Source organism: Cryptotermes secundus, unplaced genomic scaffold, assembly GCF_002891405.2.
Source record: "Cryptotermes secundus unplaced genomic scaffold, Csec_1.0 scaffold123, whole genome shotgun sequence".
Classification (NCBI taxonomy): Eukaryota; Metazoa; Arthropoda; class Insecta; order Blattodea; family Kalotermitidae; genus Cryptotermes; species Cryptotermes secundus.
Window position 1 is genome coordinate 38,976 of NW_019736394.1, and position 12,787 is coordinate 51,762.

A 12,787-nucleotide genomic window follows, 5' to 3' on the forward strand; every position below is an offset into this window, starting at 1 on the left:
CACTCCAGGTCACTCTACTGGAGCACCGTGATAAAGGAAATGGAGAAAGTTCCCAAGAAGGATGCTCAAGTGTTTTGTTGTGTAGCCTGCGAGTTTATATCGCCTCTGTAATATCATGACAAAGCAGTTAACAGTAACACTCTTAATCGCCTGCTCCCAACCAGACCTTGAAACACGTCGCGAATGCTTCCTTCGAAATTATTAACATTTAGAGTAGCCTGTCTTTTGTAAAATTGGTCGTTAAATAACTTGAGACTCAGTCATTATCCTGGGGCAGGTAGCCCAGTGCTGAGACACCGAAACCGTGAAGTGCATTCCACTGCTGAGACACAATGCTGTTGAAACCGTGAAGTGCATTCCACTGCTGAGACACAATGCTGTTGAAACCGTGAAGTGCATTCCACTGCTGAGACACAATGCTGTTGAAACCGTGAAGTGCATTCCACTGCTGAGACACAATGCTGTTGAAACCGTGAAGGGCATTCCACTGCTGAGACACAATGCTCTGACTCTGATGCATGTATAATGGTGACTATAATCACTCAAATCTTATAATCAAAACATAGATTATCGTAATGTCCCTCTCTTCTCTTGTGCCTAGAGCGCTCATTTATTGCTAAGCTGGTATTAGGGAATACGAAATTGCACTCTGCACTTTGACCTACTCGTATAATTAGCGATCAAATTGGTAGCAATAAACAGATTATATTTATGATATATATCGCTAGCCTTCTTTCTTTATTTTGAAAAGTAAAATGAGGCATATGAGCTCAGCACGCCTGAAACCGGAGTAGTGAAGCCAGAAGAGACCTGTGTGTCTTATTTGTATCCCCTTATCGTCGATATGCAACGGCTCAGTAAACAAGTTCCGCGGAAAGGAATACGGAGCAACAATAGAAATATTGTTCGATGCATATGTTTTCTATACGGCCCGCATCGTATCAAAGAAAAGTCTGTACCTCTGTGTTTCTGTATCGTTTCCAGGCAACGGCTCGGTGAGCACGTTCCCGTAGCAACGAAAACATTTTGAGGTATCGTTTTCCATGCTCCAGTGTCATAACAAAGGAAGGTAGGCAATTAGTTCTTCCCACAACTTCTTGATTTGTAGACAATAAAATACAAGAGGTCTCCTGATGCTCAGTTTCTTCACCATGCACTTACAATTCTTTAATATTGCCCATGCAAAGACACATAAACCGGCCAATCCTGTTTTCACTATTAGCAGTCGGAAAAGGGAAATCCTCTCTGCATTTACTGACAGACCAGTACACTGTAATTCTGAAAAGATACGGGTTACTTTAAATGGAGATGTTGGAATATTGTTTTCTTATAAAATATTCAGATGAAGCACGAACACGGATGCCTTCAGAGACTATTTAATACATCGCCTGTAATAGGAAGATATACTAGGCTTACTACACTTTAATATTATGTTTTTATGGGCTATGGCACCGTTTCTTGTGGCAGGTAGGTAGCGCGTTATTTGTTGCTCCTCCACAGAAGTTGCATAGGTCCATATGAGGTTTGAGGTTTTCAAGACGGTAGATTTCCACCTATTAGGTTACACGTTGTCGTAACCCACAAGTCCACAATTATGAATCTTCACCTCAGTGACACAATCAAATACAACTACAAATGTTTGGACAGAGTATCTTGACTCCAGCCGCCACTATTCTGACGTGTAAGCCTTCTGAAACAACGCAGCCAGAAAATAGCTGGCCCTGAAGACGGTTGAATTAAGTCAGCTTCGCGATCTGCGCAGGTCACTGCACATCTGATTCAGTCGGAGAGACAGAAATCGAACACAGAATTTTTATGGTAGAACTACGTGGAAAGGGACGATTTTCATGTTTCAAAAGAATATACGAAAATAATATTAAAATGAATCCCCGAACAGAAGTCGGGTGGCACTGGCTCAAGACGGTATCTATTTTACGGTCATAGTATTTTGGCGTTGAGGGTTCCGTTTATCTTACAGGGAGTTATGCATTTAGTTTTAAATTGCCCATTTCCCGGCAACGACTGTAAGGTTGCGTAGAAACGGTTGACAGAATGAGTCTTAATTTTCTGAACCACGTAGAGAATTTCGTATTCAACACCACACATCTTTATTTTTTTCAGGCTGGCGACTGGAAGACGTTCTACTGACTGGAGCATGACAACTTTCATTATAGGAGGCCACTGTTTCATTCCTCTGTGATCAAATACAAGTTTCATCTACGCCTTAAGGGGGTCAATTCAGATTTGCTTTCTTTCTCCGTTTTTTTTTCCTGTATCTATTCGCCAGCCTACTCTGTCCGTCCATCCGTCTATCCATATATTTGTCCTACGTGTTTCCAGACATCTAGGCCTACACGTCTATTCATCTTTCCGTCTTCCCATTTGTCTGTTTCCACCTTCCATTCTGTGTTTCTATCGTTCTTTTCGAAATAGAATAATCCTTGAAGAGGGCGCGGAAAGCAAATTCCTCCAGTTGCAGTGGTTATGACAGCAATCGGTGCAGAGGAAGAAGTGCACACCTTAATATTAGAAATGAAATTCAAAGCACTGGTTCAGAATTCGTAGCATCACACAAAAATGCACGTAATTGTAGAATATGCTTACACAGCCTGAAGATAATTTAGTGCGGGTCACTGCCGTGAAGACAGAAGAACAGTTTCGAATCTTTCGCCATTACGTATATGAACGATGACCTCATGAGAACGAATTTTAAATTGCAAATATTCTGCTAACACAATATGATTGCTGTTGGTGGAAAAGAATGTGATTCCAACGGATTCGTGGAGAAAGTTCATGAAGCGATCTTCGTTTTGTTCCTATTCATTTAGCTGTGGGTTGTGTAGAGACCGGTGAAGGTGTGTCTTTGTACTAACAAAATGATGGGAGAGTGAACCAGATCAGAGACTGGCTTTGGTTTCCTAAGCGAAAGTGGTCCAGTCACGTCCGTATTTGCTGTTACTTTGCCTTCTAATACAGTTATATACAGAACTGAATTATGCCGTGCATTTTTAAAACAAATTTATTTATTCATCTGCTGAGTACGATGAAAGTTATGCTTATTATAACACGTTACAAAGGTGCAGTGTTTTCTAATGGCATGGTGCCCATATCAAGATCCATTAAAATTCGTCAATCAATTCAAATACTATTACAAGAGACGTCCATACGTATAGAACTTTGACAGTCGTGAAAGAGACTTAAGAAGAGCAAACGCCGTATACCTAATTACAGCTGAAATCTTAGAGCCACTCGGCGGCGTCTGTCGTGGTGAAGGATACGACATAAATGCAAGTTTCGCTTCCTTCGAATCCAGTGACATGTTACTGTAGGCTTATTCTGTCTGTGTCTGGAGCGAAGTAAACGTAAGCAAGGCCGGTCACGGTAGCCGAGCGGTCTAAGGCATGTACTGTCTTCGCTCGATTGGAAACCTGGATCGTGGGTTCGAATCCCACTCAGGGCATGGATGTTTAGCTTGTGTGTGTGCGTTTTTCTGTGTTTGTGTACAGGTAGAGGCCTTGCGACGAGCTGATCACCCGCCCAAGGAGTTCTACCAAATGTGTAAGATCTAGAAAAACCGAAATGAACGGAGAAGTTCGTGGAGGTAGGCCTAGGCCCACTGGGACTGTAGTGCCAAGGGGGGGGGGGGAAACGTAGACAAGGATCAATGACAAGAGAGTAACAAGTTTCATTAAGCACATGTCTAATTGATCTTGGCACCAATTACGGCCAAAGGTCCTTCATTCATCCATCTAGTTAATGTAGGTGCAACATGCTTTAATTATCAAAGTGAAATAGTCATTGGTGATCGTGACAAAGAAGGGAATCTACGCTTCGCTTTTGAAATGCGGTCAGCAATTAAACTCTCTACCTTGCATGCAATATATTCCAGGAAACAAAACAGAGTGCCGGACGGAACATGGAATCTCATTAAAAAAAATTAGACAGGGTGAAGAGGTGACCCAGGAATTGCACAGCGAAGAGAAAACAATTTGCTCTCTTGCATATAAACCGAAGGGAGTTGTACAGAGATCATTGTAAGGATAGTTATTTCATTCTTCGTGTGATCAATGGAAGATCAATGGGTGAAGAGGCGACTAAGGAATTGCTCAGCGAAGAGAAAACAATTTGCTCTCTTGCATATAAACCGAAGGGAGTTGTACAGAGATCATTGTAAGGATAGTTATTTCATTCTTCGTGTGATCAATGGAAGATCAATGGGTGAAGAGGCGACTAAGGAATTGCTCAGCGAAGAGAAAACAATTTGCTCTCTTGCATATAAACCGAAGGGAGTTGTACAGAGATCACTGTAAGGATAGTTATTTCATTCTTCGTGTGATCAATGGATTAGGTCAAACAAAGTATGTTCAGAATTCATATATCTGTTTTACAAAGGCGTGTAAATTGTTGGTATCTGTAATTCAAGAGAGTTAAACTTTTTATCTGTGTCTTTCATTCATCAGTCAAGGAGTGAGTAGTCCCATTCGAATTCCTCCATGTACTGGTATTTTATTGCCGGTCACGGTAGCCGAGCGGTCTGAGGCATGTATTGTCTTCGCTCGCTCGGAAGCCGGGATCGTGGGTTCGGATCTGTTTCCTGTGAGGTACCAACTGAATTCTTATATATTATTCTTATACACTGTCGGTCACGGTAGCCGAGCGTTCTAAGGCATGCACTGTCTTCGCTCGCTCGGAAGCCGGGATCGTGGGTTCGAATCCCACTCAGGGCATGGATGTTTAGTTTGTGTGTGTGCGTTTTTCTGTGTTTGTGTACAGGTAGAGGCCTTGCGACGAGCTGATCACCCGCCCAAGGAGTCCTACCGAATGTGTAAGATCTAGAAAAACCGAAGTGAACGGAGAAGTTCATGGAGGTAGGCCTAGGCCCACAACTTCTTGACACCACACCAACAGTTGCCATAAAGACAGAGGAAGGGGAACTGGTTATGTTTATGTGTAGGGAATTGATTTTAAGATGCTATAAAATTAAAAAATTGTTATTTTTATATTTCTTAAAAATAAGGAATATTCCCTAAAGGAGTAGCAAAAAATCGTCACCATGAAACAAGAAGTGAAGGATTGTTGCAATGAACCATGAAAGTTTTCTTTAGGTTTTACATCGCAAATCTATGTCGCTTATCATGGAAGAGTGATTTGTATGGAGAAAGATGCACGTCCACATCACGTGACACCTGTTTTGCATATTTGTAATGCACGATGTCACTAACAATGTAGGTTCACAGATCTTCAGAATGAAGCAGGTGCCCCTCCACTGGAACACTCGCACCCGGCTTCATTCTTACTGAGATGTGAGGGGAACTTCTGCTTTGTTGCATCAGCTTCTGTGCCGTTTTTTCCCCCCCAGTTTGTCCTGAATGTCGCTGTTTTTTAATGTTTCTGACAAGAAGTTTGTGGTACTTTTCAGCTTCTTAATAGACTGCGACAGAAAACAGAAATTTGCATGTATGTAGGCCAAGGACAGTTTTTATCACCTTCTGTTTATTTGAGTCATTAAGTACGAGTATCGCTTGCCACATGGCAACGGAGGAAGCACCGCTCCTGTGAAGTTCTTACCACAGTTTTTTTTTATAATGGCATTCAACCACGTTTCACGACATTTAATTGCTGGAGTTGGGGGGGGGGGAGATGGGGTGTCTGGACATTATTAAAGAGCTCAGTTCTAGCTGGCTACTTCATAAACATTTTTCTTCCCGTTAGTCCAAGTCCAAGACAAATTGCGACTGACGGTCAGTCAGTCAGTCAGTCAGTAAGTCTCGGTGTCGAGCCCCAAAGACAGTTGTGGTCTTGCTTTTGTGGGGCGCCCTCTCTGATGAGAGGACGGGTCTGTCTTTTACATATGCTGCTGGTCCTTGCCAGCGTAATCTTTCTCGGGTCCGAGTCTCTTGGGGCTCACGGCCATATTTTACTGTCTCAGATTTGAGACTTCCTTTTTCGTCGCCTCCTACGACTCGCAGGGTCACGGTGAAGGTATTCGACACCGCCTCCACACGGGCAACTTCCCGTTAGTCTTTAACCGCTTACTTTCGTTTGATAAGACACGGACCGCATAGAGAGTGTATCCCACAATTATTATATTGTTGTGTCTATTCAGTGCCGCGGGAACGTGTTTGCGGATCCGTTGCCTAGCGACGATAGGGGATACACAGACAAACAGTAAGATGATTTCATAAGCCTTCTTACATTTTATCAAATTACGGAAAGTGGGCTAAAAATAAAAGGAGGTTTATGAGATCACCTTGCTATATGTGCGAGTGTGTGTTATAAGGTCTGAAAGCTGGAACTATGGAGCCAGAAGAGAGCGACATTTTTTTATTGCTAGTGGGGTGGGACTAAGTCCCTTGTACTGCGGCCACTTCTGGCCTATTGTACCAGCCCCAGATGATAGGTGAGGGTGATTGTGGAGCAATTGGTGAAATGAAGATTGGCAGGGGAAACCGAAGTACTGAGAGAAAGCCTTCCCCAGCGCCACTTTGTCCACCACAAATCCCACTTGACCAGACCGGGATCGAACCCGGGCCAGCGACTAACCGCTTGAGCTTATTTTTATCTTAGTTGTCGTTGTTGATGATGATATTTTCCATGTTCTGTGTGAAATCTGTAACTACCAAATGTCACAATATCTAGCCTCAAAGAATGCACAGTTTCTTTGACAGCACATGCTACTCTTGTATGATTCACCTCAGACATTTCTTTGTGTAACAGAAGAAATAATTTTTTTCCTGTCAGATAATTTTCAAAACCTCAATAATAACTTTTGCTATGTTCCGTCTGCGTTCCTAGCTCGTTTTGTTTATGAACAAATTTTCTCGCACAATACTCGAAATTTTAGCAGTTTCTTCATAGAATTTATGTAACTCTCATAGAGGAATGAGGCGTCTCGCCGCCCCAAGCCGCCCGCACTCTTCATTGCAAGCGCTACTGCTTAACACTAGCAAAGTTTTTGCTTGCACTTGTTCTGTAACACGAATATGCTGTTTCGCGACAACAGATTGTCCTAACAAGAGAGAAATTTACAATCAGAAGTGAACACATTCTGGAACTTTCTGAGATCCTGACGTCGACAGGCAATGGAGCTTCTCCGATTCATGCAAACTAATTCCAACATAATAGCCACTTCATCAGAACGAACAAGTCCCGTGACGGTCTGTATGTGCTGGTTACTACGAGCAATTAGCACCAGGTAGCAGTCGCTGTAAATGACTTCCCGCTTTCCTAATTGGCTAAATAAAACACAACTGGGCGACTGCTAGTGTGTTACAAACCGAAACAAGTCACATGTGCTCTTCTTACACGCATATTGCTGGAATCCTGACAGCCACATTCTCGCATCCAAAAACAGATCGATACTTACACAAACTCCGTGGCCTTCAGTCCACAAGCGAACTATATCGACCGAGCGACCGCCGCTTGTCGGCGAAGTTAGTGCCAACTTTTGCGGATAGAGGGTGACACGGGTCCCCACGGCCGTTCTTCTCGGTTTTCTAGACCGGAGCGGCTACTTTTCAATTCAAATAGTTCCTCAGCTATCCTCACGAGGCTGGGTGGACCCCGTTCCAGACCCACTACTCTCTGGATCTGTAGCCAGGAACTCTGACCACTAGACCACAGACGGTAACACAGTAAGGTGACTCGCTACGGAATGGCCTATAGGTGTTATGTTGTAAGAGGTAAGCCGGGATCCTCATTCAGTATCACTGACTGGCAACGTGCTGAAGGGCGGAGTTCCCTTGTAAGAGGTGAGCCGGTGAAGCTCAATTACTATACGGGATGGACAAGAAGTTTGGAGAGGTAGCTCAGTCAGAATAGTTAGTGGATACTTGGTGGATATTGGAGGTTCAATTACAGGAGGTGGGGCGTAGTGGTGCTAACAGTATGCTTAGCGGACATAAGAAGTTGGATTGTAGAGAGGTGAGACAGAATAGCTTAATCATTACAGTGAATGCGTACTGGTTGGTTGCCCGGGGTTCGATTGTAAGAGGTCAGCCGGAACAGGTCAGTCAACGCAAGTTAACTATATACATCGGGTACTATGCATGATCTGCTGTTATAGATTAGTGAAAGCGGCCGACCCTTTAAGCCAGTCAGTCTCCTGATTGATTCGCTCGACCGGTTTGTTTCTGAGTATTACGCCTACATCATTATCATTATCAACAGCAAGTGATGATTCTCAAGCAAAATATTAACAGTCCGGACCAGCTTATGTACGTACTCGTATATTTACAATTTTATCCGAAAATTTGTTTTGTATCATGAAACTCTTGATAAATCTTCACACCAGAACAAACCCGGCTTTGAGGCCCATTCTGCTTTGTATCCGGTAGATATTTGGGGTTATTTCTTCGGCGGTAAAGCGGATGGAGCCTGAAACTGACGACTCATCTTGAAGTACTGCTCAGGACTGCAATTCGCGCAACGGTATTTCCCCGTTCCATACACACCTTCATATCACAAATCTTACTCAGACTGCAGGCTGTAATGAACTGTTTACATTATCTCCAAACAGTACTTAATCTAAAATATTGTAACGTGTATATCCATTGCTAGGCAACGGGTGGCTAAACACGTTCTTGCGGCAAAGAGTACGCAGGGAAAAGTAGAAGAATTGCATTATATTTGCAATTGCAACGTAAACACACATCTATAACAATAGAGGAATTGTTGGGGTAAGGTGTTTTCAGTGCGTTTTCTGTGCGTGGTCCGTGCCGAAATTTTAAAGGGGAGAATGTATGTCGTATCCTGTCAGTCGTAAAAAGAGAAGCAGAATGAAGAGAGATCTCGAAAGTCGAGATTTATTGCGAGCTGTCGTAATTGATTGTAATTGCAAAGAACTGCCAATAAATCCAGTCATCTCATCCAAAGCCCATTATTATTAGTCACGCTAATCCCGGACTCGTGACAATATTTCTAATTGGAGTTGCACAATTTGTGTCATGGGTACATTAGCTACGAAGCTTTAAGATTGATATGGGCTGTAAAACTACAGCTCAATTAGCGTTAGAAATTTTGGGATGTTTTCCTGAAATATTGATTACGATTCGGTAACCTATCAACTGGACAGATCTGCGGTAGGTTCGACAGGGCATGAAGCCGATGTATCCCGTCTGTCTAGAGCTCAAAGAAACTTTATGTGGAACTTTGCTCTGCGCCGACCATACAGCCCCTTCACGCTAAGGCTGAACATCTACGTTATCAAGGGTTAAAACTTCTTGGCCTGTAGTCCTCAAGCGATTTATACCGCCCGAGCAACCGCCGCTTGTCGGCTAAGTTAGTGTCAACATTTGAGGATAGAGGGTGTCACGTGGTCAGCACAACGGTTCCCCACAGCCGTTAATCTCGGTTTTCTAGACCGGAGACGCTATTTCCTTGAAATAGCTCCTCAATTATCCCCACGAGGCTGAGCAGACCCCGTTCCAGACCAACTACTTCTCATAAAATCTGGTAGCGCCGGGAATCGAATCCGGGACCTCTGGATCTGTAGCCAGGAACTCTGAACACTAGACCGCAGAGGCGGTCATTATCAGTTTATAAAATAATCAAAGCTGTCACATTCGGTGATCACTGAACTTAAGAATATCCTAAACTGAGTCTAGCAGCATCATCTTCACATTCGGGGCCTCGCCTGTGGAAACGTGAAGTTTTATTACAATCCAAGAGGCTCTCTAACAAACCGCCTTCCATTCTTGACGACACAGCGATTAGTATTAAGAAAAAATAAGTCAATATGCCCCTTTACCTAGGCATCAGGCCACGACGGCCTTTACACAAGCGTACAGGTGAAATTCCTTTATTATAGATGGAATATATGGTAATTTACAGGCTATGGCAATGTTACTGTAGGGGGCAAACTGTCGTCGATACAAAGAATGCTGAGTGGACTTAGGAGGCGTCTAGGTTAAGGAGACAAAACCTGCTACTACAGGAAATTAACTAAAACACTTAACCCATCGTTCCACTGACTCAGATATGGCAGACACTAAATCCATAGTTCTACTATTGCATCCCGTTTATTTGTACACGAAGTTCTAGAAAGAAATTTATTCATATACATCGTTTCTGGCATTTAAGCAATGCAATTCATGGTCTGATCATTTGAATAATAACAGCTTGTCTACCTATCACAAACTCAAATCTCCATTTCTTCATCAACTTTGTGTTTACGAAAACAGGCCCACAACAAAGGTTGTCACAAAATATATTTGTAGCTACAGTTATGATTTATGTGCTCACTAAGTATCGTATTCCCAGGTCAAAGGGTCCATCAAATGAGCGTTTCCTTAAAAAGGAGCTGCGACACCTCAGGAGGCCATTTTCCGGAGCTTCCGGAACTAATTATCATAAAAATATATTGATAATATAAGGCCACATTAAAATAAGCAACATAAAATAGGTATGTAATAAAAAAGAACTTAATGTATGTATGTATATAGATATGCATACAGTAAAACCTGTCTTAAGCGGAATCTCAAGGGTCCCGAATATTTTCCTGCTGAAGGCAGGTATCCGTTTAATCAAGTATACCATAATGATTAAACCAGGGCATGCACTTATTTGAGACAAAATAAAACACCATACTCATTAATTTATTCACACTATAATCATCGAACACATGTAAATATTACACTGAAAAGAAAAAACAATTGCAGTATTCACTTTTTATAATTTTACCAGAATTCAAACAAGAGTTTCTGCGCGCAGTTTGCTCTCTTGGTTGCCTGACTTTCCACAAACACTTTATTTTCCTTAGCACTACAGCCCCAGTGGGCCTAGGCCTACCTCCATGAACTTCTCCGTTCACTTCGGTTTTTCTAGATCTTACACATTCGGTAGGACTCCTTAGGCGGGTGATCAGCTCGTCGCAAGGCCTCTACTTGTACACAAACACAGAAAAACGCACACGCACACAAATTAATCATCCATGCCCTGAGTGGGATTCGAACCCACGATCTCGGTTTCCAAGCGAGCGAAGACAGTACATGCCTTAGACCGCTCGGCTACCGTGACCGGCCCACAAACACTTTAGCTTGAGAAATTACACTAAGCATGTCTGAATCATTCCGTTGTACGGCAAATTCCTGCAGTTCCTTCAAACTTTTGACAGCATCTTGGTAAGTCTTCACTCTACACTTTTTCTCTTCTCCTTCCTCCTCTCTTTCTTTTCGAATTTCTCTAAAATTCTGAACTTATACATCAATATCCACTGTGTCTGGTTCCGTTTGCACATCCTTGTCTATGTTGTGAAGTCCTCAGCATTGCAGTTACTGAAAGAAGATCCAGTCATGCAGTTTTGCAAGCCCTGTTGGTCATTCTCATTTTCTGCACTAGCAGTAACTTCATCCATAGGGCCGCGCCATAGCTCAAGCGGTTAGTCGCTGGCTTCCCACCGCGGCGGCCCGGGTTCGATCCCAGGTCTGGTCAAGTGGGATTGGTGGTGGACAAATTGGTGCTGGGGCGGGTTTTCTCCGAGTATTTCGGTTTCCCCTGCCAATCTTCATTCCACCAAATTCTCCATCATCATAATCACCCGGAGCAGGCTACAAAATGCCAATCAGCAGCCGCCGTGCCAAGTGGACCCAGTTGGACTCCACCCCCCATTTAGCGAATTTAAAATTTAATGTAACTTCACCCATAGAAAACACTTTGTCGCAGTTTCTGGTAACAAGTTCTTTACTGCTTGACTTACCCAGATAACCGCACCTAGAGCCGAGACAGTTCTTGCAAGTTCACAGCCGGATGATGTAGGATCTATTTTGGCGAGCAAAGATTGTATTAATAACTCATGAGAGTGGACGTTAACATGCCGAATGATGCAATGATCCACTGGTTGAGAAACATTAGTGGTAACTGGAGGGAACCAAGCAAGAGGCACTTTGGAATGTTCGGTATGGGGGTGACATGTTGCATTATCCAAGAACAACAAAACATGCTGCTTTTGCATTGTCATTCTGCAATTGAAAGCTGCTAACCATTCCTTCATGATCTGTGACGTCATCCATGCCTTTTTGTCGGATCTCCGCTCAAAGGCAAGTTTCCGTATGTCCAGGCTTCGGAAGCACTGTGACTTTGCTGTCTTGCAGATCACCAAGGGTTTCTCCATTTCACCTGACATAAAACCAAACAGAGAAACAGCCAATCTTTCTCTGCGCAGTTTTCCGCCCGAAAAATTTTCACCTTTCAGACATGGCGATTTATTCGGAAGCGCGCGGAAGAACTGTCCAGTCCCATCACCGTTCGCTGTGTTTTCAGGTTCATATCCCTCCACCTCCATTATGGATGGCTATTTAGCTACCCACTCCTCAATGGTCCCACTATTTGCACCACTTGATTCACCACAAAGTTCATAAATACTATCTGATGTCTTTTGGGAAAACTCTCCAACCATCCGTTAGATGCTTTCAATTCAGTCTTCTCCAGTTTTTCAGCGACTTTTTAAGCATATTCCTGTACCATAGGACCCGACAACCGGTGATTTTTCGCCCTCACACTGACAAATAACTCCAACACTCTTTTATTAACGTCTTCGTTTGCAGTTTTCTTAAGTTCTCTTTTTATTTTTCCATTAGCACAATTTTCCGACCGCTTCAAATTTTCCGTTTTCTTCTTTAGAATCTCATACACTTGAGTTTTACCGACGTTAAACATCTTCATGATCTGCTTAACAAACAACTTATCTCTCTCACTCACATGAATCACTTTTACTCTTATGTTAAGATCAAGCACAACTCTTGTCTTTGTAGCCATGATGACAACTGCTAGACGAAAGTAAAACTGTAGG

The 12,787-nt window shown here is 42.9% G+C and overlaps 1 protein-coding gene across 1 annotated transcript; it reads right to left on the reverse strand.

Annotated features, from left to right (window-relative positions):
* Positions 1–256: 256 nt before the first annotated feature.
* On the reverse strand, positions 257–12,280 carry LOC111869795 (tigger transposable element-derived protein 6-like). The gene is made up of 2 exons (XM_023861565.1): positions 11,696–12,280; positions 257–511 (listed from the first exon to the last, which is right to left on the reverse strand). The coding sequence occupies exons 1-2, from the start codon at positions 12,278–12,280 to the stop codon at positions 257–259; spliced, it is 840 nt and encodes a 279-aa protein (XP_023717333.1).
* Positions 12,281–12,787: the final 507 nt, after the last annotated feature.

What these genes read in the sequence shown, in the direction of transcription:
- LOC111869795 (XM_023861565.1), bottom strand. Translation starts at nt 12,280, where the DNA reads ATGGAGGTGGAGGGATATGAACCTGAAAACACAGCGAACGGTGATGGG. An exon ending in CTCTAGGTGCGGTTATCTGG is followed by an intron (nt 512 to 11,695) that starts GTAAGTCAAGCA and finishes TACATGCATCAG; the next exon opens with AGTCAGAGCATTGTGTCTCA.